Source organism: Oryctolagus cuniculus, chromosome 3 (assembly GCF_051225735.1).
Source record: "Oryctolagus cuniculus isolate XC-2025 breed Fujian yellow rabbit chromosome 3, ASM5122573v1, whole genome shotgun sequence".
Classification (NCBI taxonomy): Eukaryota; Metazoa; Chordata; class Mammalia; order Lagomorpha; family Leporidae; genus Oryctolagus; species Oryctolagus cuniculus.
The window spans coordinates 180,241,512-180,268,513 of NC_142869.1; the positions used below are offsets into that span (position 1 = coordinate 180,241,512).

At 47.2% G+C, this 27,002-nt stretch overlaps 1 protein-coding gene across 12 annotated transcripts in view; it reads right to left on the bottom strand.

The window, feature by feature from the left end:
- Window positions 1-414: 414 nt before the first annotated feature.
- The window catches only part of CLCN1 (chloride voltage-gated channel 1), a 34,043-nt gene continuing 7,455 nt past the window's right edge, over window positions 415-27,002 (bottom strand). For 4 of the 12 annotated variants that reach the window (XM_089329612.1, XM_089329613.1, XM_089329614.1 and 1 more), the window contains 17 exons: window positions 26,572-26,650; window positions 19,905-20,030; window positions 19,416-19,584; window positions 19,163-19,264; window positions 18,760-18,844; window positions 18,038-18,187; window positions 13,294-13,363; window positions 13,006-13,116; window positions 10,182-10,395; window positions 9,812-9,945; window positions 7,280-7,512; window positions 6,861-6,981; window positions 6,543-6,622; window positions 6,307-6,345; window positions 3,083-3,187; window positions 2,905-2,991; window positions 415-2,426 (listed from right to left, as the gene is read on the bottom strand). In XM_089329612.1, the coding sequence (XP_089185738.1) occupies window positions 2,046-2,426; window positions 2,905-2,991; window positions 3,083-3,187; window positions 6,307-6,345; window positions 6,543-6,622; window positions 6,861-6,981; window positions 7,280-7,512; window positions 9,812-9,945; window positions 10,182-10,395; window positions 13,006-13,116; window positions 13,294-13,363; window positions 18,038-18,187; window positions 18,760-18,844; window positions 19,163-19,264; window positions 19,416-19,584; window positions 19,905-20,030; window positions 26,572-26,650 (2,286 nt within the window). In that variant the 3' untranslated portion in view covers window positions 415-2,045. Of the gene's footprint in view, window positions 2,427-2,904; window positions 2,992-3,082; window positions 3,188-6,306; window positions 6,346-6,542; window positions 6,623-6,860; window positions 6,982-7,168; window positions 7,513-9,811; window positions 9,946-10,181; window positions 10,396-13,005; window positions 13,117-13,293; window positions 13,364-18,037; window positions 18,188-18,759; window positions 18,845-19,162; window positions 19,265-19,415; window positions 19,585-19,897; window positions 20,031-21,477; window positions 26,651-27,002 lie in introns of those variants that run through there. The other 8 variants (XM_002711951.6, XM_089329616.1, XM_089329617.1 and 5 more) reach the window with 8 other exon arrangements.

Here is a 27,002-nt window from a genome sequence, read left to right on the forward strand (position 1 = left end):
TCTCGGGTTCACACGTGAGCAGGGCCGTGGCACTGCCAGGGTGCTGGCACACTGCCGCGGTCTGGAGGCAGCAGGTGGGGTGTGCCGTTCTGAGGCACCCCAACCCACCTTGAAGGGAGAGAAGACCCCAGGAGCTGGCCCGGGACCATCTGGGGACTCTTCTTGGAAGGGGGGACTGCTTCCCTGGTGCTGGGGCAGGGTGCATGGGGTTTGCTTCTAGCCTATTTTAGCAGGAGGGGAGGGGCATGTGCAGGAAGAGGCTGCTGGGGGGTGGGGAAGGGTTGCTTTTTATTTGGGGTTAAAGGCTGTGCAGCACGTGTTACAGCAGTCCTGGAGCAGGGCTGTTTTTCTATTCCTGTGAATGAAACTGCTCTTGCTAAATGATTTTCTTTGGGGGTGGGGGGACCTATGCACTTTCTTTTTCAATTGACTTTATTAAATGAAAACCCAGATCTTCCATTCCTCCCCTTCCATTGCCCCCACAGCTTCCTACCCATGTATGGAGGAGGGGATCTTGGGGAACGAGTTCATTGTGTTCTCCTTGCCCCTGCTTATCCATCCCACACTTTGTCTTCCAGGACTGGGAAGGGCCAGTCTTAGCATGTTTTCTTAATGTAACATCCCCATCCCAGGCCCAAGAGAGGTTCTATGACATATATTATTACAGAGAGGAGTCTATATAAATATACATAAACAGCATATATACACGGGCACGGGCTTGTGCCCACCGTCAGTCCCCATTCTCAGGCTTCAGTGTCTCTCTCTTGGCCTGGGGAGGTGGAAGGGACGTGATGCTGGAGAGGGCCAGAGGCTGTGTTCAGTGACACTAAACACAATGTGGTGGCATCCTCTGGCTATGAGTGTCTTATTTGGGTGATGGAGAAGACTGGACACGGGGGAAGGGCAGCAGGAGAATGTTAGAGAGGGACCCAACTGCAGAACAAAACAGGCATACGGGGCTGGTGGAGGAGAGCCTTGGGCGTGCATCCAGGTTTCTGCACCTTGCCACTCCCTGCACTCCAACCCTCCACCCCTGCAGGAAGCACCTGAGGAAGTGTCTGAGTGACCCAGGGCCTTCTGTGCTCAGAGCCTGGGTGCTTCGCAGGAGAAGCCCGAGCCAGAGTGGCTCCAAGGCAGAGCTGACCCTTACAGGACAGTCCATAACCGCAGCGGGGTGAACAAGGATGCATCTTCAGGGAGCAGCTGGGGAAACCGGAGGCCCAGGAAGCTGTGATGTGAAGGGAGGGCTTCCTGCCAGTGGGACTCGGAGAATACCACGGACACGATGGGGTACCAACAAGACACCTGCCCCTTCCCCGTGGAGCCTTGGCGGCCTTTCTCTTCTAGGAGGCGGCCCTCGATAGTGCCTTGGTTTGCATCTCCCTGCTTGAAGCAGGGGACAGAGGAGGGGGAATGTGGTTGGCCTTTCACAACCCTAGTCATGGCTCTGGACTGGAGACAGTGTTGGGAGCCAGGGTGGGGTCTGTGGAGTTGGTGAGGAGTGTGGGCATGTGGGAGGTCTGGGGGACTCCCAGAGAAGCAACCGTGGATGGTTTGGAGGCACATCCCAGGGTGGTCAATGCACAAGACCATGAGGTGGTCCCATCTCCTCCTCCAATGTGGTACCTGAAGGTCCACACTCATTCCAGGCTTCCCCTCAGCCACACGCTTTGGAAACTGAATGACAGGCAGGCAAGGCCAGGGAGGCACAGGAACAAGAACGCTGGGGCACTGTGGGGGGTGGGGATAAAGGAGGCAGGGTGTTCCCCACCCCCACAGCAGGAGACGCAGGAAGCCCCATGGAATACCAGGGGGCTCACCTGGGTTTGAAGCACCTGCCCGCCTGGGATTGGAGCAAGCAATCCAGGTGATTGACCAAGCTCCTCTCTGCCTGAGTGCTGACTCCTTTAAGATCATCACTCTCACATTAAAAAAGCATTCCTGGTGGGGGGGTGCCAAAGTATCGACGTGGCCTCTCGTCCGCCGCGTGCGAATCCACCCTCTGGCATGGGCCTCTCAGCAGTCTGCACAGTCCAGAGTGACGGTCAGAGGATCAGTTCATCCTCATCCTCCTCGTCCGTGGACCGCAGACTGGGGCCCTGCAAGATATCCGCCAGCTCCTCGTCCGGCCCTGCACTCTCCAGCAGCTCCAGCTCCTCGGCTGCCTCCAGCTCGCCCCTTGCCTTGGCTGGGGCCAGGGAGAGAGGGGGCTCGGGGGAGGGTGACGGCATGGGGGAATCTGGGGGCGCAGGTGCCACATCTCCTGCTCCTGGGGCCCCGGCTCCGTCTTCGGGCAGGCCCCAGCCCTCTGCAGGAGGGGGTGGTCCGCCAGGGCTCTTTCGAGTTGAAGTTGTGCTCCGGAAACTGGCAAGAGGAGGGCGGAGCTGCACCCCGGACTTGGTGTGCCCCTCGATGGCCTTCTGCAGCTGGGGTGCAGAGGGAGAAGGAAAGAAGATGGGGCAGTGGGAGAAAACAGACGTGAGAGACGAGCATACAAGGAAGGGCAAAAGGACGGGGGTGGGGGGAGAGAAGGGCTGAGCAACGAAAGGGAGAAGACACAAAAGCTGCCTGTAGAGCGGCGGTCTCCTGTTCCCCCGACTCAGACCCCCATGGGCCTTGCTTCAGCTACAACCCACCTCTGCCCTCCTCCCCATAGCACACCCGCAGGAAACTGTGCCTAAGGCCTGAACCCCCATCTCAAACCCACACTCTCCAGGGAAGACCACAGGAGGCCCACCTGGGGAGGAGGACTGAGGCCACAATAGGCTTGGTGTCTGCCTCCCACCTGCTGCCTCCAACTGCCCTCCAATCTCTGCTTGAGAAACAGAGAGGGAAACCTAGGGGGATTCCTGGAGTGACCACACAACCTCCTCCCACTGCTCAAGTGCCACCCACTGCTATTACCTCCTCCAGCGCCAGGACGCCCCTGAGCTTCCCCATGCTGGTCACGTAGGCGAGATGAAGGCCCAGGAGCGAGAAGAGCGTGTGAGTCTGGGTGTGGAGAGCACAGGTCAGTGTGGGCCTCGCGCCCGCCTGCCTCCCCTGCCCGCGCTGCAGCCCCGAGCAGTCAGCAAGCACTCGCCTTGTGCAGCGTGGTCTGCTCCACCAGCTGGAAGGGAGACTGGTCGATGCAGCAGCAATCAAAACAGACGGGCTGGCTCAGCTGCTCCTGCTCCCAGGCCACGATCTGTGGGGCAGAGCAGGGCAGTCAGCAAAACCACGGACCCCCCAGCCTCAGGTGCCACCTGCTCTGATCCTAAGGGAGCCTCCCAGCCAGGCCGGAAGCCTGCCTGTAGGAACCGTCAGGATTCTTTCCCATCAGCAGCTGCCCCTTCTCCCCAGGGGACCACACCTTTGCCTTCCTCACCCATCAGGCTCCAAACCCACCCTTCACTCAGGCACCTGGAACATCACTCCCTCTTCTGGTCCCCCGACCCTGCCAGCCTGCAGTGCCTCAAGCATCTGTGATTTCCAACCTCCATTTCCAGTCTTTCTATTTTTACTTCTGTTTTTGTTTGAGAGAGCGAGCACTTCCATATACTGGTTCACCCCGGACAAACCAGACCACTTTCTATGCCAAACACACCCCCCAAATGTCTCTTCTCAGCACCAGATTTCCCTCCCTGCCCCCCATCCCAGTACTGCGTGCATTCCCTGTACTTCCCACACCCCGCACGCAATTCCTACAGTACACTGTAGGTGTCTCCTTTTCCGACAAGGCGCTGGCCACAGACTCCAGCACTGGCATTTATCTCACCTCTGCCCACTGGACATGAGCTCCTTGAGAGGGTGAGAGACAGAACACAGCAAATGCTTGTGGATTTCAAAGGGCTGAGCCGGATGGCATGGCATTTAACTGATTGAGCAAAGCCATTTTTGGTTAGGTTTTGCTTGTTTTTGTTGTCTGTGACAGACGTACAAAGGCCAGCTATGCTTTGACAGGCACGCCAATACCCCCAAGATTCCAAATGACCCACTATACCTCTGGCTTTCCTAAGTGAACCTGGAGTTGTCTAAAATCACTCTTCAGGACCCTCTGCATGATGTATTTGTCCACATGCACAGCCTTCATGCTAGACAGCATGTCACGGAAGACTGTCCCCAGTTCTGGTGTCTGGTGTGTGTCCACAGTGGTGTTCCCTCCACCTGTCTGTCCTTTGCCGACAGTTCTGGGCCACTATCACATCTCTAAACTCTCACCCTCCTGACTAAAGGTTCACACAGGGTTTAACCAGCCCTCATGGTGCAGTACAGATGCCCACTTAGGTATGCTGTCAACAGGACTTGTGTATGGGGGATCTCAGGTGGTCTGGTTGATCCTGTCCCCTTGGCCATCTGAGGTTCCAGCTGTGCCTTAGTGACAGCTACAGCAGCAACATTTCCAGCAAGTGTTTATGGAGCACTTCTGTCCCAAGCATTATTCTAATTGCAACTCATTTAATCCTCTCTGCACCCCCCCCCCCCCCAGTATCTTCACTTTACAGATAAGGAAACAGAGACCCAGGGTGCTTAAGTTGTTTGTCCAAGATTGCAATCAGTCCTGGTGGCACTGGGCTTCTAACTTTGGCCAGGTATCATATTCCAGGTATACCCCCTCACTCCTTGGCTTTTGTCAAGAGGAGGTCTTCAAAAAAGTGTAGCACCAATTAGAAACCAGAGCTTAAACTGGGTGTATTCTAAACAGATTACGCAGGATTAAACACATCATAGCAGGGACTTTTGGCGACTTGTAACCAAATTTTTTTCACAATTTCCACACTGCTCTCTTACTGTTTTTTGTCAATATCAACAACATGGTATTGTCAACAGTGTCATCTGATCTGGTTGGAAAATCATGTTCAAAAGATCCTCACTGCTATTGGATCTTCTGGACCTCCAATGTGTCACACTGACCCTGGCTGGGTCACATAGGAGTTGGTAGGGACTTAAAGTCTTCCTGGGGAAAGACATAATCTAGAAATGTGTGACAGATCTCCTTTTTATACCTGGCTGCACTTTATTTCCAGCAGTTGTTAAACAGCGAGACTGCCTGCCTAACTAGTTTTCTCTGTTTGGTACATCTCTCTCTCTCTCTCTCTCTCTCTCTCTCTCTCTCCATCTATCTCTATCTCTCTATCTCTATCCATCTATCTCTATCTCTATCTCTCTATCTATCTCTATCTATCTCTATCTTTATATATCTATCTCTATCTATCTATCTATCTATCTATCTATCTATATCTCTCTCTCTCTCTCTCTCTCTCTCTCTCTCTCTCTCTCTGTCTATCTAGTTGGATTCAGCAGCCTAGCAAAGTACTCCTCAATCGCAGCTATGGCCCTTCCAATTCCCACCTGTGGGCAGAGGTAGCTCTTCTTCTTCTGCAACCATCTATTTGACTTTTCCAGAAGGCATGTGTCAGAAGTGTGTGTGTAAGATGGAAAGGGGAGAGAGGGAAGGTTTCTCTTCTCTCCTGTCACTCACAACCCCTTTCTCTAACCTGAAGTGCTTTCAATCTTCAGTACATATTTATTCTGCACGTCCAACAGGATGTTTATTTTAAAATGGTATCCGTCACGGTTTTTCATCAGCTACATGCTGTAAAAGCTCTTCCTCTCCAGTCTTCGCAGGGAGCCTGCATATCTTTTATTGTGCAGAATAGTTGCTAATGGATTCTTCCGGTTCCCCCGGAACTCCTAGGGCATGTTCTGATTGGCACTATTTAGCTGCCTATTCCCGACCATTGCTTCTCATCCAGTTCACTCCCCGTGACCAGAAGCACTAAGCATGCTTGGTTTCTCTCTCACAGACTTGATAGCTCCCTCCCCTAGGTAATAGGCCGTTGTCCTGACCACACACCACTGCCATCCGCCTTTGCGTCCAAGCTCTTCCCAAGTCTTGCTGCCTGAAAACTTCCAGTTGCCAGCAGTCTCAGGGCGCGCCCTCCCCCTTTGTAGTTCCGATGTAAATCTTCCCCATTGTTTTCTTTCAGGGCTGGCTCCGTGGTGCCCTTTTACATCAGGGAAGCTTGTCTATCCTGAGTAGCCACTGCCTGGTCAGACATCCCTTATTTCTAAAAGATTCAAAGCTCATTTTAGCACCGTGTCACCGTTCACACGTGGACACTCAAAGCTTACCCCTTCTGAGATGAGTTTGTCCTGAGAATGCCACCATGTCCCTCCACAATCCTACCTTATTCCAACCTCTTAACACGCTTTCCTGTCTACACGCATGTATTTCCATTCTGACAACACAATTACTAAAAAAGAAAAAGCTAGCAGCATCTTCCGTGACAACACCCAGCCCAGCTTGCTGCTTCCCTTACGTACCTCTTCAGGTGACATGTTGTCCACTAAATCGGTGGGATCCTAGAGAAGAAAGACACAGGTGCAAGTCCCATCCCCTGTCTTCCCACGCTGGCCAACAGCCATTTCTCCCAGTCCGGGACAACGTGCCTCCTTCCAAACCATCAGCCCCTCCGGTGGGTCAGCTCCTCAGCGGGGTCCCTGCCCTGCTGCTGAGTCAGCCTCCCTTGCCCTCGTCCTCGCCACACATCTCCTCTCACCTGGGTTGTTTTCTTCTTCGCAGGGCGAGATCTGCCCAGCAAGCAGCGCAGCAGGCACTGGAAGATGGAGGGTCTTCCACCTGAGAGGTGTGAGCGGATGGAAACAGAAATGGTGTCTGTCCCAGAGGACACGACCAGGGGCTCCTGGGAGGACTGTACTTGCCCCCTCTGTAGACGCCTCTCTTCTCCCCTACATCCACCTCTGCCCCCACTCTTGACCGGGCAATACAGAGAAAGATGACCAAGCACCTCCTCCTAGGGTGGCCCTGAGTGGAGGGGGGTGCAGATACCCACAGGGGCCATGTCGAGGGTCTTCACCTGCAGGCTCTGGGGCTTCTGGCTGCTGTTTGTGGCTGGGCAGGGGCCCGTTGGGCTCTTCAGAGGATGGTGGCGCAGCAGGGAAGGGCTGAGGAGCAGGGGGTGGAGGAAGTGGAGGCAGCTGTAAGAAACGGTACAAATTCTCAGAGAAGAGGCTGCCTTGTGTGTTCCTCTGCTTTTACCGCTACGGGTGCAGGGAAGCCTAACTCTGCCCCCCGTACACACCCCCAGTTCAGAATTCCCGCACCTCCGTCTGTCCCTGGGCCCCAGGCACTGGTCCCTTCGCGCCAGATGCAGAATTCACCTACCCTCCCTGCTCCTGTCACAGCCCAGCCCAGCCATCACCGACCGGTGGAGATGTCGCTGGCGACCCCTGCTGACGCCTGTCCCGTTGCCCCGATTTATCCCAGCTCGGTCACCTCGGTCTTGGCGGAGGGGTCCTCGTCCTCATCCTCATCCACAAAGGCGAAGGACTCGGGCCGGCCCTGGGGCGCGCCGCCGGGGAGCCCCCGCGCCTTGCCGTCGAAAGGCAGCTCGGCCAGCTTGCGCGCCATGTCCTGCGCCGCCCGCAGCCTCCGCTCAGGACTCAGGTGGCGCTGCAGGAGGGCCTGCAGCTCCGAGCGCTCCACGGAGCCCAGCAGAATCATGGAATCTGGGGAAGATGCACGCTCAGCCTGAGCCTCCCCGCTACCCTAGGCTCTGCCCGCTCGGGAGCTGCGGCAGCCCTGCGCGGCGTGTCCTCTCTTCCTGCAACCTCGGGTCAGACCGAGCAGGCCGGACCTACCCGAGCCTTTCATGTCACCCATTTAGCACTTGCAAGCACGCTAATTGATGCTAATGTGTTCTTATTTCCACGCAGCCCTTACAGACTGTTTACAACCAGGTGAGCTCAAAGGTATGAAGAGACACTCAACCCTGGCCACACAGAGAGAGGGGAAGCCTTTGGGACGCTGAGATGGGAACACTTTGGAAGCCGTCTCGGGAATTCACAGGTTACCTCCTCTATCCTGGAACAGGGGAACGGGAGACTCCTGCTGAGATCTCAGTACTTAAAGAACCTAGGCCTTAGGGCTGAAACAAAATGCCTGTCTCCTGGGGTCTTTGGCATGTTTATAGAAATTCTGCTATCAGTCACGTTTTCTTTAAGTGTTAAGGCCATGAAACTGCACAGGGTTACTAAGACTGGTGAAGTCCTAGTCCTTATTATGAAAGCCTGCATCTCTTTGCACCTCACTCCCTGCTTTAGGATGTATCTGAGATGTAAGGAAATATTTGAACCAATCATATGTGAGAAAACTGGAGATTCTGATGATTGAAATTAAAGGTAACAGTCTCAATGACTTCAAATGATCCTACATGATTTTTCTGTTACACGTATTCAAACACTAGAGAAATATTCAACTATTGACTAGCCAATAAATATCTATAACAAGGCACTCTGGGGATAGAGAAGTTATAGTCTCTACCTTCCAAAAAACTCAATCTAGAGAGAAAGACAAGATATGTAAACCACAGTCAGAAATAATACAAAGCAGGTTGAATGCTGGAGGTGGGCGGGAAGGGAGGTGAAGGGAGAGAGTGAACTAACGTGAATCACCGTTACGGAAACCACGCACACCTCCCCTCCAAGTGCAACGCTAACAGCTCCTCAAGTTGGGCATTAAAGAACAGATACGGGCCGGCGCCGTGGCTCACTAGGCTAATCCTCCGACTTGCGGCGCCGGCACAGCGGGTTCTAGTCCCAGTCGGGGCGCCGGATTCTGTCCCGGTTGCCCCTCTTCCAGGCCAGCTCTCTGCTGTGGCCCGGGAAGGCAGCAGAGGATGGCCCAAGTGCTTGGGCCCTGCACCCCATGGAAGACCAGGATAAGTACCTGGCTCCTGCCATCAGATCAGCGCGATGCGCTGGCTGCAGTGGGCCCGCTGCGGTGGCCATTGGAGGGTGAACCAACGGCAAAGGAAGACCTTTCTCTCTGTCTCTCTCTCTCTTACTGTCCACTCTGCCTGTCAAAAAATAAAAATAAATAAATAAATAAATAAAAAAGAACCTGGTCAGAAGACGCTTAAAAAAAAAAAAAAAGGACAGGTATGGTTTAGTTAAGTGGCAAAGGGCCTGTGACAGGCCGTGAGATTGATAGCTGATGCTCATTCTTCATGGGTTCCCTAACTGTTCATTTGCCTGGTCACCAAAATACAACCCGAAGTCAATACTGGAAGTGTGTTTACTGTAATTCAGACATATGCAGAGCAACCAAAAATTCGAGCTGCCCAGTGCCTGTGTTCCCAGCTGAGGTTGAGCAAAGCAGTGCTCTGCCTTCTTGTTTTAGTTTTCCTAAATAAGCGTTCTTTTTGCAGCCCATTTAATGCCACATTTTCAACATTTTTGTGCTTAGTGTTGGTGATTTTGCTGCCTACAGTGGCCCCAACATAATGCTGCAGTGCTGTCTAGTTCATATCTCTATGCTCAGGAAGGAATCTGGGATGTGCCTCATGAAGGAGAGACGTCTGTGTGTTGGACACACTTCACTCAGGCATGAGCTGTAGCACTGTTGTTGGTGAGTTCAGTGTTAATGAGTCAATTACACCCATTAAATAAGTTGCATTTAAACAGAAACAAATGACAGAATGTGACCAGAGGTCCGCAGGAACCTATCCTTGTACCTCCTCTAGAAGCAGCTGTTCAGTACAGCAGTTGATAATTCCATGTGTGCTCATGGCGACTTTTAGAACAAGGCTACTGTGAATGAGAGTCAACTATGTTTCTTTAACTGGAGTTTAATTGTCTTCCTGTGCATGAGGTATGGCTGTAATTTCCCTTCCTTGAGCATGACCGTGTTCTCTAAGGAGTGCAAGCTGGGCTTCCCATAGCAGATTGGATGGCCCTAAAGACAAACCCATACCACACTGGCTTCTCTGTCTCACCTCAGGAGTATGCTTCGTTCCTTCTCACTAACCTTTTGAATCGACCAGTGGCAAAGTCTTGACTGTGGTGGTCTGGAGCAGGGCTTGCAATTCCCCATATGTGCAAGAAGCTGAAACAAACTTCACATCACGTACCATGATGTCCTCAACAAAGATTGTAAATTTGCTATGGAGGGAGAAAGCATGGTGGGTTAACCCCACCTTATCTATACTTTTGCTATCCCTTCCGTTCCTTCCATGAGGTTGGCCATGAACTCAGTCACTTACAGTATTTATTAAGTACATGGGAACAAGGAAATAATTAAAAACAATGCTCCTAAACACTGACCCTGACTTCAATCTCAACCTCAGAACCTCCCACCCCCCACCAAATATGAACTAATCCCAGCTAGTGTCCCAGACCTGAGCTGGTTCCAACCAAGGTCAGGCAAGTAGGGTAGCTTCTTGACCTGGATGATGCTGTCATAGAGGGAGGGCTGTAGGCTCTGAGCCACCATGTTGGCCAAGATAACAGCCACCATCATGGGTAGGATGTGAGCAATCTGACCCGTTAATTCGAAGCAAATCACAGCTGTGGAGACTGTGTGGGACACGGCGCCAGTCAATGCTGCTGCTCCTATAATGACACAAAAATACACCAGTGGATTAGGGATGACGCCCTTGGCAGGCCGGACACAGAGGGATGTGATGGAATGATACAGGATGGGAAACATGACTCTTTCAGTGCCAACACTCATGCAATAATTATTAACAGTAGAAACTAAAATGATGAACTGTCAGAAAAATCATCATTTTGATATTCTGTTACTTTCAGCAAATAAAAAAATTTGTGTCAAAATTTTCATTTTTAATGTAAAGATATTGATGTCCTATCCATTCTTCGCTTTTAAAAGTTTGAATGAATCTTAACTAAACATTTTAAAATCCAGTTAGACACTTTATCTTGATGAAAATAATTAATGATTGAATGCAGTGAAAAGCCAAGAACATGCTGTGGACTTGGATAAGTAAGATCTGCGTAAGATCCCGATTCTATTATTTCTCAACTGTATGAGTAGATCTTAATTATTGTAGAATACTGTGCTCTCCTCTGTAAAGCAAAAGGAGTCCTTAAATGATTTCTAAGGCCATTACAGATCAAAACCTTTATGGATTCTAGAAGTTCTGTGAAGACAGAATTGGTCTTGCCTATTTTGTTTGTTTTCTGACTTATATATCAACTGTATTTCTCATTTAATATATGGTAGAAATATCCTATGGGGAAAATGTCGGGAAAGTATACATGAAAAGTAACAAGAGGCTGGCACCATGGCTCACTAGGCTAATCCTCCACCTGCGGCGCCGGCACCCTGGGTTCTAGTCCCGGTTGGAGCACTGGTTCTGTCCTGGTTGCTCCTCTTCCAGCCCAGCTCTCTGCTGTGGCCCGGGAAGGCAGTGGAGGATGGCTCAAGTGCTTGGGCCCTGCACCCGCATGGGAGACCAGGAGGAAGCACCTGACTCCTGGCTTTGGATTGGCACAGCACACCGGCCATAGCGGCCATTTTGGGGGGGTGGTGAAACAATGGAAGGAAGACCTTTCTCTCTGTCTCTCTCTCTCTCTCACTAACTCTGCCTGTCAAAAAAAAAAAAAAAGAAAGAAAAAAAAAGAAAAGAAAAGAAAAGAAATAAAGGGCCTTATCATTATAAAAGAAAAGAAAAGAAAAGAAAATGTAACAAGAAAAAGTCACAAATGGGATATATTGAAGGCATAACATTACTTGCTGGTGCATGCAATGTATTTCGGAACCAAACTATCACAAAACATATTGGACAAGGTACACCAGGGAGGGTGATCCGAAAGGTATGAAGATGGGGAATAAGAGGATATGACTTTGATTTATGAACACAGCTTTTGTAAAGGGACTATGATAATGGTACCATATGAGCTATTAGTGTTTCTCTAAAAGGGGAGGCATGGCCTTATGTGTTATGGGGTTTTGGTAAAAAGAGAAGGGAGGGAGGAGGCATAATGACCCTGGGGACTAAATTGATTGCTGCATTAGAAGTGGCTCTATCTCAGAAGTCATTTTAGATTAAAGAACTAAGTGAAGCAGCTAACCTGCTCTAGGATCATCTAGGTAACACCTGGCAGGAATAAATCGAGAGCTCATGTTTCTCAGCTCTTACTGCTCTGCTTTCAGTCTCCATCAGTACTGGCACAGTTCAGGTTGAGTGAATCTGAGCCAGTCACCTGCACTATTGGTCCCATGATTCTTAGGAAGGAAAAAGAATCCTTATCAAACATGCACACACAATCCTAGTGTATTCACTTTTATTATCTCATTTTTATCTCCATAATCCCCTTTCAACACCATGAAACCAACCTTATAGAAGTTCAATATGAGCTAATGAGAGTCAGAGCCAAGGACTGATTATGTGGATAAAATAGAATTAAATAGTACTAAATTAAAACTATATGGGGGCCGGTGCTGCGGCTCAATAGGCTAATCCTCTACCTGCAGCACTGGCACCCTAGGTTCTAGTCCTGGTCGGAGCACCGGATTCTGTCCCGGTTGCCCCTCTTCCAGGCCAGCTCTCTGCTGTGGCCAGGGAGTGCAGTGGAGGATGGCCCAAGTGCTTGGGCCCTGCACCCAAATGGGAGACCAGGAGAAGCACCTGGCTCCTGGCTTTGGATCAGCGCGGTGCGCCGGCCACAGCGCGCCGGCCGCAGGGCCCACTGGAGGGTGAACCAACGGAAAAAGGAAGACCTTTCTCCCTGTCTCTCTCTCTCACTGTCCACTCTGCCTGTCAAAAAAAAAAAAAAAAAAAAAAACATATGGGACTGGCACTGTGCATAGCAGGTAAAGCTGCCACCTGCAGTGTAGGCATCTCACATGGGCACCAGTTCAAGTCCTGGCTGCTCCACTTCCAATCAGCTCTCTGCTAGGCCTAGGAGAGCAGTAGAAGATGGCCCAAGTCCTTGGCCCCTGAACCCCACCCACATGGGAGACCCGGAAGAAGCTCCTGGCTTCAGATCGACCCAGCTCCAGCGATTGCAGCCATTTGGAGAGTGAACCAGTGGATAGAAGACCTCTCTCTTTCTCTGCCTCTTTGTAACTCTGCCCTTCAAATAAAATAATAAATCTTTTAAAAATATGATATTATGTACCTAGAATGAAGATATAATGGGAGAGTCTGAATGTAGGCATTTTGGGAACTCAGTGCTTGGGATGGGAATGTGTCTCACCAATTACTGCATAGCCCCCAGGTAGGATCTTGTAGATAATGCCATCAAATAAGATACCATCAGGGAATAGCATGGCCATGATCTCTCCTACCAGCCTTCCAAACGCGGCTCCTAGAGAGAAAAGTGGAAGGATGTGATGAGATCCAAGTTCCTTATCCTGCATGGTTTCAGGCCAGTCTCTCCTGGGATGCTAAGACAAAGACCTGCAGCATCACAGACTTTTCCTTACTTTCTCCATATCTGGATTGAGGCTCTCGGGAAGAGCCCAGGCCTCCCATCAGAACTTACCTAACACAAACACGGGCATGAAGCCTCCGCAGGGTATGGGCATAGTGGTGGCCACGATGGACATCCAGAACTAGGGTGAAAAGAAGCATCAGAATACCCTCTAAACTTGGCCCGGAACACATGCATACACAGCCAACTCCCTTCCCTCTATCCTCCTTCCTGCTTCAAGAGTCACAGAAATCCTGGATAGTGAAGCCTTCTTGTCTTTCACCTGTCCTCCAGAATCGAAAACACGGAGCTGTTAAGCTAAGAGCTCACCAAACACAACATGACAAAAAAGTTGGCTATCCCAAATCCCTTCTGCTTTGAGTGACTGTGTTTGCCTTCTGGCAATCTAGAACAGGGAGTGCAGCCGCCAAAGGACTTCTGCCCACCGTCTCTACTTAGCCTAGAAAATACACCTCAACAGTGTAGCTTGAAACTCTTGAAGCTGAAGCATTCCTTTTCCTAGTCAGGTTATGTTTCTGAAAAGGAGGCCCACCTCTAAGAGGCAGATATCTTAATGTCTTAGTAACTTAGTGTGTGATCAGTTTAGCTTTGCTATAACCATTTACAAAGCCATCTAAATGGCAAACCTCCCAGAAAAACATGGATCATTTGCTTTGACGTTAAATCACCTAAGCAAATATCAAAAATCAGATGTCTCCAACCATACTGGATGGGCAAATTGAGAAAGCCAGATAAGTCAGCAGGTATAATAGAAAACATCTCTAAGGGCCAATTTGTAAGGTTGTAGTCCAGTAGTAATCGGGACAATTTTAGCAAAAGCAATATGTGTATTCTGAGGAAAAGAGTACAAAAGAATTGATAAATAGAATGGAAAAAGGAATATCGGTTGAACTTTTGGAATATCTGTAAAAAAATAAAAGTATAAGACATAATATATACTAAGCAACTGTTTGCAAATTGTTTCCAAAACAAGCAAGCCAATCTGGGAAAAGTATCTCAGACTAATTAGGTGCAAGATAGTAGCAGCTAAAGGTCAGAATAAACTATCAGGATTAAAGTATTTACTATTTTAAAATTGTACCCATTGCATTGTAAACCAATTGGAAAAAAATTTCTCAATTTCCCGATCTTAAGAAGAATTCTCCTAAACCAGGGATGATGTCAAGAGGTAATGACAAGGACCCTGAGAAAACTGCATCCCAAGAGCTCCAAGCTTGTATTTTTTCAAGAGAGAACATAACTATTTAAAACAGTAGCAAAGTACAAAGTCTACTATGCAAAATGAGGACACTAGAGAGGGTAGAGAGTGTATCTTGTTATTTCTGCCTTCTCTGTGCATAGGCACAGTGTTCAGTAAATTTAAGTAGGTAGGTAGGTCGGTAGACAAGGTAGGCAGTAGGTAGGAAGGACAGAAGATTACTTGGTCAAATAATATGCAGAGTCTCCCAAAAGATCGTGGAAATGTGCAATGTAAAAACTTATCCATGGATTTCCTAAGCTTTTTGCACAATTCCATTTTCCTACAAACTTTTTGAAGCATCCCTGTATTCATGTAAAGCAGAAAAGGCCTTCTCAAAGCTAATATCTGCTAAAGCACCTAAGAGGAACACTTACCCAGGGCAAACTTGTTTAAAATGCAGATGACCAGCCCCATGGGACGCTACGCATCAGACTGCCTGGAGACAGTTCTAGGCACTTGCACTTTAAGCCTGGTAAGTGATTCCTTGAACTACCCTGTTCCAACTCTTTGAAACAAGTACATGAAAGCCATAGGGGATTTTGTGGGCTCAAGTTAATTTGAAAACTCCAGTAACACAAATAAAAGGTGGCCAATCACTCTGATGTCAGAAGATGAATCTTAGATTATCCTCCAAGAGATGTGTAGGAGCAGCATCAGGATCAGAGGGCACTGAAGTTATCCATTCATTTAACACAAAGGATGACACATGAGATTAGCCCACTATATTTTTTTAAGCTCTAGCACATGAGAGAAAAGATACAGAAGTGATGTGGAGCACAGATAATTCCCAAGATTTTAAACATCCAATTCTAGAGAACAGGGAGACCAGAAATCCATTATCAAAGGTTTCACTCTATTTCAGCCCTTTGAAGAAGGAGTGGTATGAAGACAAGGCAAAAAGAATTCTACAGAGCCCCAGGTTGTGCTGACACCTTAATGATACTTGGTGATAACGTTCATCTTCTGAAAGGGGAGCTGACAAGTTGTAATTATATTCATTTCATTGTAAAAGCCCTTGACTGATACCATGATCGCACTTTCTCTGTCTAGAGGTTGATGAAGGTTCCCTTCATCAGTGCTATGAAAGAGCTGAGATGAGGATCTTTTCTGCCTGTACTGACACTGTAGAAGACCACATGGGCTGAAGTTCAAATCAGACTGTGGAAAAACAGTTTTTGTCACTTTTGTATTTTAATTTGGCCATGTGTCCTATTTCCCACACTTTGGGAAAAAAATAAGGGCACAGTTGTGTGTCCAGTGATTACAAAGTGAAGTACTGGAAAGCAGTGATAACTGGGTAGTACCATGGGTGGGAGCACTGAGTGGTTTATGTTTATATGCATCACAGGCCTGCTGCAAGCTACTGAGCATGAAAGACAGCCCAGGAGGTGAGTTTCTTGATATGCACATTATCAAGGATATAATTCAGTCAGAAATTAATGATGGTGACATACAGTTGAGTCTTCCTATATGACCCAAGTACTTTTCTCAAAATAAGCGCTCATCTGTGAAGTGGAATCCAGATACATACTTGGGAATCTGGGGAGATGGAATGGGGGGGGGCAGGGAAAGTAGGAATGTTGAAAATTAAACAGAATTGTGTTTTTCAAAATCTTAACATTTTAAAATATATACGGTCTGTGTTACCATATATCTCAGTCTAGAGGTATATAAGAAAAACACAGTTAATATCATTAGACAATGAATTCTAGCATCCCATCAGAGTTGGACTTGGTTACTGTAGATGGGCTTGTACACTCAACAAAGAATAATGGGAAATTAGGGTTCATAAATTACAGAAGATGAACTCTATAAGAAAAGTCCAAAAATCAAATCCCTAACACGACACTGAGAACTTCTTTATGATAAAAATATAAAATATTTTGAAGGAAGAAATGAAAAGATGATTACATTTCTAAAGTGGGTATGTAAAATATGGAAGCTGTTGACCCAATTAATCCATGTAGTGGAGACTGAGGAAGAACATAACAGAGATAAAACTTCCAGAAACTGACAGCAAACCCTGAGACTGGGAGTGACGAAGTTGAAACCTCGTGTGTCAAGCATCAAGCATCTCTAATCATGAGATCACTGGCAAGTATCTTAAATGAGCAGGGGAAAAACAAAGAAGGGAATTTTAAAATAATTTTCAACTGCAAGTGAACGATTAGCCAAAGATCTACAAACAAGTATTATGTACTTGGCACATAGTGAGTGCTATATAACATAATTGAGAAAATGAACCTGCTGTAATAATTACAATATAAATATAACTAGTGACTCATATCCTGGGAACATGTATATTCATAAAAGGTATCATAAATAGGTTAATAGCAAAGTAGTCCAAAGTATGAATGTTCATGTGGACAAATGTATAAATGAGAACCCTAATACAGGAAGATATTGAAATATTTAAGCAAGACATAATATTAGTAAGTGGTAATCATTAAAAAGGAGAGAACTAATCAGCACTTGTACTAGCTGTCACAGCAAGGGTGGAAATAAAATGTCTCTGTATAAGGCAGCAATTGAGACTTCTATAAATACACAATCCTCGGGGGGCACGTATGAAAAAGAACTTATATAAAGAGATCAACTTTTGTTTCCTAATTGAAGTTAGAAGAAAATGACTTGAAAATGGCAAAATCCAGCCGGTGCCGTGGCTCACTTGGCTAATCCTCCGCCTGCGGCACCGGAACCCCGGATTCTAGTCCTGGTTGGGGTGCTGGATTCTGTCCCGGTTGCTCCTCTTCCGCCTAGCTCTCTGCTGTGGCCTGGGAAGGCAGTGGAGGATGGCCCAAGTGCTTGGGTCCTGCATCCGCATGGGAGACCAGGAGGAAGCACCTGGCTCCTGGCTTCGGATCAGCGCAGTGCGCCGGCCGTAGCAGCCATTTGGGGGGTGAACCAACGGAAAAAGGAAGACCTTTCTGTCTCTCTCTCTCTAACTCTGCCTGTCAAAAAAAAAAAAAAAAAAGGCAAGAAAATGGCAAAATCCTCATAACCTCACTACCTAAAGAGAGAATAACATTTATAAAGATAGTTTATAGTCACTAATAAAAATGACTTATCTCTTTTGAAATTCTTCAAAAGAGATTACCCACAAACGGGGAAAAAACAAATGTGCAAATCACCTAAAAATGAATAATCAGATAAGAGGAGAATGCAGAACCTAATTATCTAGTATGTGGGAGGAATTATCTAATATGTGGTTTAATTAATCTGAGGCTCTTACACAGTTAAATCTTGCTAAACTCTATCTGTCCTTGTCTTCTTGGCAGCTGTAATGTCTTAATAATTTAACAAGTAGGAACCATTAGGAAGGTTATTATAATTATGCCAAACACCACAAAGTTGACATGAATGGAGCAATTAACCCAGATACTGGTTCATGTCTATAGATGAGCAATTCACTTGGGCTGTGGTTTCCAAATGATGTCTTTTTAGGTTGGACGACAACCAGATGAAGTTCTAGACCATCTACACTATGCAAACCCCGAGTTAGTTCCTACATTGAAAACAGAGGTTTCAGGGGTCATTAGTGTGGGGGAGCAGTACCTTCATGACAAAGAAGAGAAAGATGATGATGACAACGTTGACCTTGGGATGAATCCACACAGCTGATTGTCCCAGGCTTTTGGGGTCACCCACGTGCTTTACCCACGTGTTGTTGTCAAACAGGGTACTGATAGCTTCACGGGGCATCAGCTGTGAGAGGAAGCGGCAGAAGCAACAGGTTCTTCTTTAGAAACCCTACTCCACAGAGGCACAGTCGGTTAAAGCCCTGGCCTGAAGCGCAGGCATCCCATATGGGCACTGGTTCTAATCCCAGCTGCTCCTCCTCTGATCCAGCTCTCTGCTGTGGCCTGGGATAGCAGTGGAAGATGGCCCAAGTCCTTGGGCCCTGCACCTGCATGGGAGACCCTAAAGGAGCTCCTGGCTCCAGATCGGCCAATTGGGGAGTGAGCCATCAGATGGAAGACCTCTCTCTCTCTCTCTCTCTCTCTCTCTCTCTCTCTCTGCCTCTCCTCTCTCTGTGTAACTCTTTCAAATAAATAAAACAAATCTTTAAAACAAACAAACAAAAAAGAAGCCCTACTCCCCTGTCTCATTATTCAAGGGTTGCCTTTTTCTATCGTGGGGCAAAATGATCTACACTCTGAAGCCTGAGGGTCATCTGTGTTGCCTCTTCCCCTCCACTGGGGACCCTGTCCTAGCTTAGTAACCTAGTCATCGGCTCAGTGACCTGACCCCCACCCTCGGACTCCCCTGGAGCTGACCTCTCCAGCCATGAATTGACCCACTCCTGGTGGAAAGGTGAATGAGGCGATGACAAAGGTAACAATTCCAGGATACAGCAGGCGGCTGGAAAAGAAACCGGAGTTAGCCCTCCCCATCAACTCAGCCGACCCCCAGTGACTACCACACTGACTCTGGCGAGCCCAGGTTTCCTGTCGCCCATGGTAGCCTCAGCTCCTGAAACAAAGAGCGCTCTCGTTGCCAAAATATAATCTTTAAGAGGAGACCACATGACTTGCTGCCTACTCACAGTATCAGGGCTTCCTTATATTTTAATGGGAGATACCTGCAGTCATTTAATGCCTTCCACAAAGATAAAAAGGGCAGAACTCTTACAGAAACCAGAAAGCAAATGGGTAGGGCAAAGGAAGGGCAGTGACTCACTGCTTAGCAAGAAACTGGCTGAGGGCCTTGTGCTTCCGGACGCCGAGCATGACTTGGCGATGCAGATACACAAATGCAGCTCCCAGGAACCCACAGCAAAGCCTGAGGGTGCAAGTTACAGGGTTGGAACCTTGCAGGCGTGAGCCCCTCTTCCCTTGGACCTGGCCACTGTGCAGAAACAGACGCCAGGCTGTCCCCCGTCCCTTTTTACCCACCTCCCCTACAATTTACCCTTTATTTATTCCCATCCCACCTTCTTCCCTGCTTGGGTCTCTTCCAATCCACAGCCTCACCCCACTCCCTGCTCACCACACCCAGAGCAGGTGACCCCACTGACCCAATGACAGCAAAGGCTGGGAGTTCCTGCAGGTCAAAGGGGAAATCCATTCGGAAATTGGTTCTGAACAGAGCAGTGATGGTGACTAAGGATGAAAAGGCAAGCGTTGCAGCAGGGGCTTCACAGAGACCCACCAACAGGGCAACAGAGGCTACCAGTTTCAAGCACTCCTTCCTTCCTTCCTTGAACCCCAAGTTCTCTCCTTCATTTCCATTTTCCTACCACATCTACGGTTTTACTCCCCCACTCCATGACCTGTATCCATGTCCTATACCCTTGGGCCTTGGTCCCACTTCCCAAACAATGAAATCTGTTCCTTTTCCAGACCCCCTATGGAGCTTCCCTCCACACCCCATTTCCAGCACCCCTGTTTCAGACGACCTCTTCCCCCAGAGTGCCTGTTACCAGCATCCTTGTTCCACACTGCCAGCACGCGGAACACAAAGGCACTGAATGTGGCCGCAAAGAATCCTCGCCAGTAGTTGCGAACTGCAAAGTAGGTAGAGGTGACCTCGATGCTGAACAGCACTCCTGCAGGGGCAGCACGGGAGGGTCAGGTGCAGAGGAAGGGAAAGGCTACTTCCCACACTCCACACCCTCGGACCTGAGGAGCTTTTGCTAAAACTTGATTAGCGGCTGGGAAGAGCAGTACTGGAATGCCATGACCTCTTGGAGTTCCACGCTCTAACCACATACCTCTTCACACCAGGATTATTTATTTACTTTCATTTTATTTGAAAGGCAGAGAGACAGGGATTCTCCAATCCACTGGTTCATACCCTAAATGCTCACAACAGCCAGGGCTGGGCCAGTCCGAAACCAAGAGCCCAGAACTTTGGATCCAAGTCTCCCTGGGCAGGGCCAAGGATTTGAGCCAGCACCCACTGACTCCCACGGTGCACACCAGCAGGGAGCCTGGATCAGAGGAAGAGCTGGAACTTGAACCAAGGTAATCAGATTTGGGATGCAGGTGTCCCGTACAGCATCTTAACCACTACACCAAATGCCTGCCCCTAGCTTTTTAATTTATATTTTTGAAGATGAGGATGTATTTAATAAGATACAGAAAAGACAGGGATGAGATGGACGCTCAGCCACCAAAACATGAGGATCAGTTCCATGCCTGCTCACTCCTTGAATGTAGGTGCAAGGGGTTCATGACTGTTAGATGCCCCTGGAGGGTTACAAGTAGTTGAAAACTCTCCAGAGAGCTGGAAATCGAGAAAGCTTCCAGAGAAGGAGTTGCCGGGCAGAGCTCAGGATCTGCACAGCCCCATCTGTCTCCTATCGACCCCTTTCGATACCTTGTGAGACCTTTAGAAGAAAGAAATTAGGAAACTAGGCGGGGCTTTGTAGCAGCTGACAACACTCAATATTTCGAGAAAAGAAGGCAGGGGAGTCATCCAAAAACTTTAAAAAGGAAACTAATATAAAACACTCACCTCAAAAGGGCCAAAGCTAGGGGGAAAACTAAAGCTAGAAGATTTTATAAAGCATACTGAAGAAGGTGGGTGAGGAAAAAGGGAAGCTAATTAGTCCTTCTAGCTAGTACTGTTTCTGAGAATAGATGCTGGGGTAGAAAATGAAGTAGATATATAGAATAAATACAACAATGGGTAGGGACAAAGTAAGGAACACTGATAGCATAAGGAGCAACGTTGAAGTAACAAGATGCTTGGACTCTGGTTGGATGTAGAGTAAAAACAAAACTACCTAAAACCTAGCTAAATCTCATCTTTACCAAAAACGAGGAGGGAGAACCAAGGAAAAGCAGTACATAATTCGATACAGGGAGATGTGGTGGCCTCAAGTCAAACCATGGCATAAGCAAGATTTGTTCTTTTTATCTCAGTGGTGAACATGCTAGTTAGCCCACAGCCCCCCACCTGCTCACTCCTCAGGCAGCGTCTCAGATCCCAGGAGGGTTTCTTCTCCCTGTTCTATAAGTCACCTCTCTCTAATCCTTCCCCAGCTTCACCTGCTCTTCCAAAGGTGCCGTCCACACTGAATCATGCACACCTGCCGGCCGCCCCGTCGTGGAGTGGCTGCTGCACTTTAGAATTTCTTGTGGCCAGCTCCATGTCACCTTGTGCAGGAAGCCATCCCCAGTGCTCCTCCGGTAGAAACCGTGCATCCATCACCACGTTCGCTCAGATTTGTGGACCATCAGCACCACTGAGATCTAGTTATGTGTTCACATTTCTGACACAATTTCTCTAGGGCTGGAAATTCCTTGGAAATCGATGTCTACTACAGTGCCAGGGGCATCATCAGGGCGCAGTGCCTAGTCTCACGATGAGCAAGAGAGGAAAGACCAGGAAAGGAAAAAGAGAACAGAAGAGAATGGGTGGAATTTCAGAAAACAGAGTGAAGCGATGGGTAACAGAGTTTTCCAACCACCCTTCCTGCCCTGCTCTCTAAATCATATCAGGGAAGACAGCTGGCTCTTGGCCTTAACGGAAGATTTGACACAGCGGGGATTAGGTGGAAGGAGTCTCTCTCTAACCAGTAACAAAAGCAAAGTCAGTTTTGAATTGCCTGGGTGTAAAATATCCAACTTAAATTTTATTTACAGCGATTTTTTGAAATCCCGGGCTAGGTTTTCTTTCCCACAATGTGGATCTGGGACACATTCCCTAGCAGTCTGTCACTACATGCTCAGGAATGAGAGCTAATTTTAATACTAGACTGAGCCAGACATTAAATGTGCAGCTAAAAGGAAACAACGCATTAAAAACACAAACAGCTCTTGCAAACTTTACCTCACAGGTTCTGGAACACCCTCTCTTCTCTCACTCTAGACTCCTTCTCTGTCTCCTCTGGCAGCTCCTGTGCCTCTCCTGAGGCCAGGACTCTGCCCTTGCTCTCTCAGTCCTGCTACCCATAGCCACCCTTTCTCTCAACCTCCTTTATGCCCGCGGTGTCAGCTGCACCTATATGCTGCTGTGCTTTCAGCCCCGTCCTGAGCTTCAGACCCATCATCCCGGCTGCACACTTGATTTCACATGCATATGCCACAGGAACTTGGAACTCAATGTGCTCAAAATGAAATCAATCAGTTGCTCTGCTTCACTTTCCCTCCTCTCAATCTTGGTTCCTAATACTACTATCTACAAACTTACCCTTATCGGAACCTGGCTGTTGGCCTGCACCCTCTCCTTGCTTGTGCCTCACAGCTTCAGGTGAAATCAATCACCAGGTGGCATTGGTTTTACTTTCTACTGCTCACCTTTATTATCCTATTCTCTCTCCCTTCTGCCTCTGCATTTAGTCTCTCATTATCTAGCATGAGGACTATGACAATAGTCTTCTTGTTAACCTTGGGTTATTCCTGCTAATCCACAGGCCAGTTTGCCTGTGCCAAAGAGACTGGATGAATATGCAAAGCTGGCCATGTCACATATTTTTTCAAAATTCTTTCATGGCTTCAATTTACCCATGACAGCATTTCCCAAAGTCAGGTTCAAGAGCTACTACAAGTCCCAAGAGATAGTCCCTGCAAAAGGGGTTCTTTGGGAAATACTGCCTTAGATTCTATTTTGGATATTCATAATGTAAATCAGCAAACCAAATGGCCTGATGATTTTTCCAATTAAAAAAATCTGTTAAAGCAAGTGTTTTCTGATTTGACCTTGGAACCATTTTCATATGTTACATCTAAAAACACCATAAAAAACTGTGTTCTGAAAAAAACACATTTGGGCAAATCCTAGCCTAAAGAATAAAATATACATTCTAGTGCATGATGTCCTGTACCCCCAAGAAATACTCATCTATTGTAGTTATAATTCCCCAGGACTTGAGTTTGTAATGCTCTTTCCTCTAGCTTGGATACCTTGTTCTCACTGTCTTTCTTGGAATGTCCTACTTATTATTTAAACCTCAAATCAAACACTACTATGAAGCTTCATGGGCCTTTCCAGGCAGCTTAGAGGAAAGTTCCCACTTGCACTTTGTCTAGGCTACCGTGTGACACTTATCTGAGTGGTGTCTGATGCACTTGCCTGCCTGACTACCCTTTCAACCATGAATACCTTGTAGAGTGCAGGATCAAGCATAGTGCCTGGGACATACAGAAATAAGGCACTTAACATTTTAGTAGAATGTTGAATTACATTTGTTTCATCAGTGCTAAGAATTAACAGCTGGAGCCGGCACTGTACCATAGTGGGTTAAGCCACCATCTGCGGTGCTAGAATCCCATATGGGCATGGGTTGGAGTCCTTGGCTTCTAATCCAATTCCCTGCTGATGCACCTGGGAATGCAGTGGAAGATGGCCCAGGTACTTGGGCCCCTGCACCCATATGGGAGACTTCGAGGAGGCCCCTGGCTCCTGGCTTCAGCCTGACCAAGCCCCATCTGTTGTGGCCTTTTAGGGAGTGAACCAGTAGTAGATGGAAGACTCTCTCTCTGCAACTCTGCCTTCAAATAAATAAATCTTTTAAAAAAAATTAACAACTGCCTATATAGTGCTATCTTAACACTAATTTTTTTTCTTTCAGAATTCATCTATATTTATAAAGGAACTCAAGTAATGCTACCTGCAAATACACTTATCATTTGCTACTTAATACAAACAACATGAACAGAGCACTTTAATTTCTAAATGATGAACAATTTCTTGTGTCAGGAACAATGTGCTATCTATAACTTCCCTATGGTGTTTACTTTTGCCATACTCTACACAGGACCAAGAAGACCCTTCCTTCCTTATTCACCTCAGAAATTCCAGTTTTATGAAGAAAACGCTAATTTTCTTCATTTTAAAAGATCTAGCTGGGGCTGGCACAGTGTGGCATAGTGGGCAAAGATGCTGCCTGGACTGCCGGAATCCCATGTGGGTGCTAGTTCAAGTCTCAGGTGCTCTACTTCCAATCCAGCTCCCTGCTGATGTGCCTGGCAAAGCAGCAGAAGGTGGTCCAAGTCCTTAGGCCCCTGCATCCATGTGGGAGACCCAGAGGAAGCTCCTGGCTCCTGACTTCGGATCGGCCCAGCTCTGGCCATTGTGGCCATTTGGGAGTGAACCAGTGGATGGAAGACCTCCTTCTCTCTGCCTCTGCCTTTCTGTAACTCTGCCTTTCAAATAAATAAATGAATCTTCAAAAAAAAATCTGATTAAAGACAATATGAAGCAAACAATTATTTATTTCTATATAAAACATTCCTTAAGCCTTAGGTGAACAGTGGTATAAATGTAAGTGTGAATATGTAGAAACACATGAAGAGATTCAAACACGCTGTCCTTCACTGACAGGGACTAATGGCTGTAATGACCAGAGATGACACTGCATATACAAACAGAGCGCCGGCTGGTGCCTTTGCTCACTGGATCTCCTTGTGCTGTGCATTTTGTTAGCACAAGGTAGCATGATTCATTTTCATTGACTTTAAACTCTTGTCCATATGTCATTCCTGAGACAGGTAATTTTAGCTACATGAAGGACTACTCTGTGCAGAGACTGATTACATTTTCATAATTGAAAAGAAATCTCTAATAGCTGGTCATTTAAGGAGCGTATGCCTTTCTTGTAATTCTGTTTCTTCAATTGTCAACTTGGTGTCCTTTTTACCACCAGTGAATCCAAGTGAACGATCTATATAATCCCTGCTCTGTTACTCTGGCTGCAACTGGTTGGGTGAATAAATAAACAGATGTAAGTGCTTTGTCTCACCATATCCATTTTTCAGTCATTCATGATAAGGAAAGAATCTGAAATCTCACCTTATACATGTACAAAAGGGATAAACAGCTTTAAATTGTTATTAGGGAACAATTATCCTTTAAAATTCCCTGTAAGTACTTCTTGTTTAAAGCTTACCATTACAGTAATTCCCCCATGCCCCACTTACCAATGGTTTTGGTAAGTGTCCATGGTTTTAGTTTATCCAAGGACAAGCATGATACAAAAATATAAAATGGAAAATTCCAGCAAACAGTAAGTTTTAAATTGCACTTTGTTCTGAGTAGTGTGATGGAATTCTCTCCGTCTCACTCTGTCTGGCTCGGGATGTGAATCATACCTTTGTTCAACATATCCATGCTACCACTTGTTAGTCACTTCACCATTACGGTTGTCAGCTAGAAAGTCATGGTATCGCCATGCTTGTCACCCTTAGGTAGTAGCCTAATGCTATGTCATAATGCCTACATCATTCACCTAACATTCTCCTCACTCAGGCTTTGTACCATCTCACATCATCATCATACGAAGAGTTAATATAGTAAAAAAGATATTTTGAGAGAGACCATATTCACATATTGCTATAATTGTTCTACTTTATCATTAGTTTTTGTTGTTATCTCTTACTGTGCCCACTTATAAGTTACACTTTATCATAGGTATGCATGTATAGGAGAAAACACCATATATTTAGGGTTTGGTACTTTCTGCAGTTTCTGGCATCCGCTGGGAGTCTTGGGACATATCCCCTGTGGATAAAGGGAAATTACCATAATCTGCTAAATAATCATTAGACACCTATAAATACCAATATCAACCAAGATGCAAAGGTCCCACGGAGCCTTGGTTCATAAATAACTTTTCTGAGTTGGTCAGGTTGAATCTGAGTTACATCACTTCCAGTGTATTGAGAATTAAGTTTCTGAATGAGTAAAAATCATCCCCACAAGATGAGAGGGTGGCTGCTGTTAACTAATAAGCTCTGCCCAGACTCCTACATCCTTAATGAAATACAACACAATGAAAGTTTCCCTTGGAGCAGGAAGTATCCAGAATCCCGTTACAGGACGCAGTAAGTGTAGGGCAAAAATATCCAATAATACAAATATGTTTTGTGGAGACTGTTTTCGTTTAAATTCCTGGCTGTGCAACTGATTACCGGAATGACCTTGCTCAGATCACTCGCCTTCTTTGTAATTCAGCTCTTGCCTCTCATCCAGAATACCTGTCTCACAGAGTCCTCGGCCAGAATAAATGCTTAAAATGCAGCCTGGCAGGCACTAAATGCCCCCTGAGAGTTAGCTGTTCCGTTAGAACAAGTACACTGGCAACACCAGCACTTAGGAGCAAACTCGAGCAGGGCTGGGGTGGGAGGGGACGCGTCACTTGCCTCCAAGTGGCGTCCCGAAACAGCAGCCGACTCCCACCGCACAGCCCACCGTCAGGATGTCAGTGTAATAGTATGGCTGCTACTAGGGGGAGAGACAGACAGACAGACAGGTGGGAGGAGAGGGGAAGAGGGCCAAAGAGAGGAGAGGAGAACAAGTAGGGACAGGGAATAAGGAGGAATGAGAGGCCAAAGTCACAGGGAATCACCACGGTCCCATCGCCCCTTGTTACTCCTAGGCTATGAGAAACCCAGCGAGTTTGGCAAACAGGAAGTGACCTCATAGCATAAGGTCAAAAAACAGAAAAATAAAATTTAGGCAAATAAATGATCCCTAGAGAAGGTCTAGAGATGGAGACATCCATCGTGAGAAGTGGCAGTAACAGACTGGCAAGGATTCCAGACAGAGCAGTACTAACGAGGCCTGTAGGAAA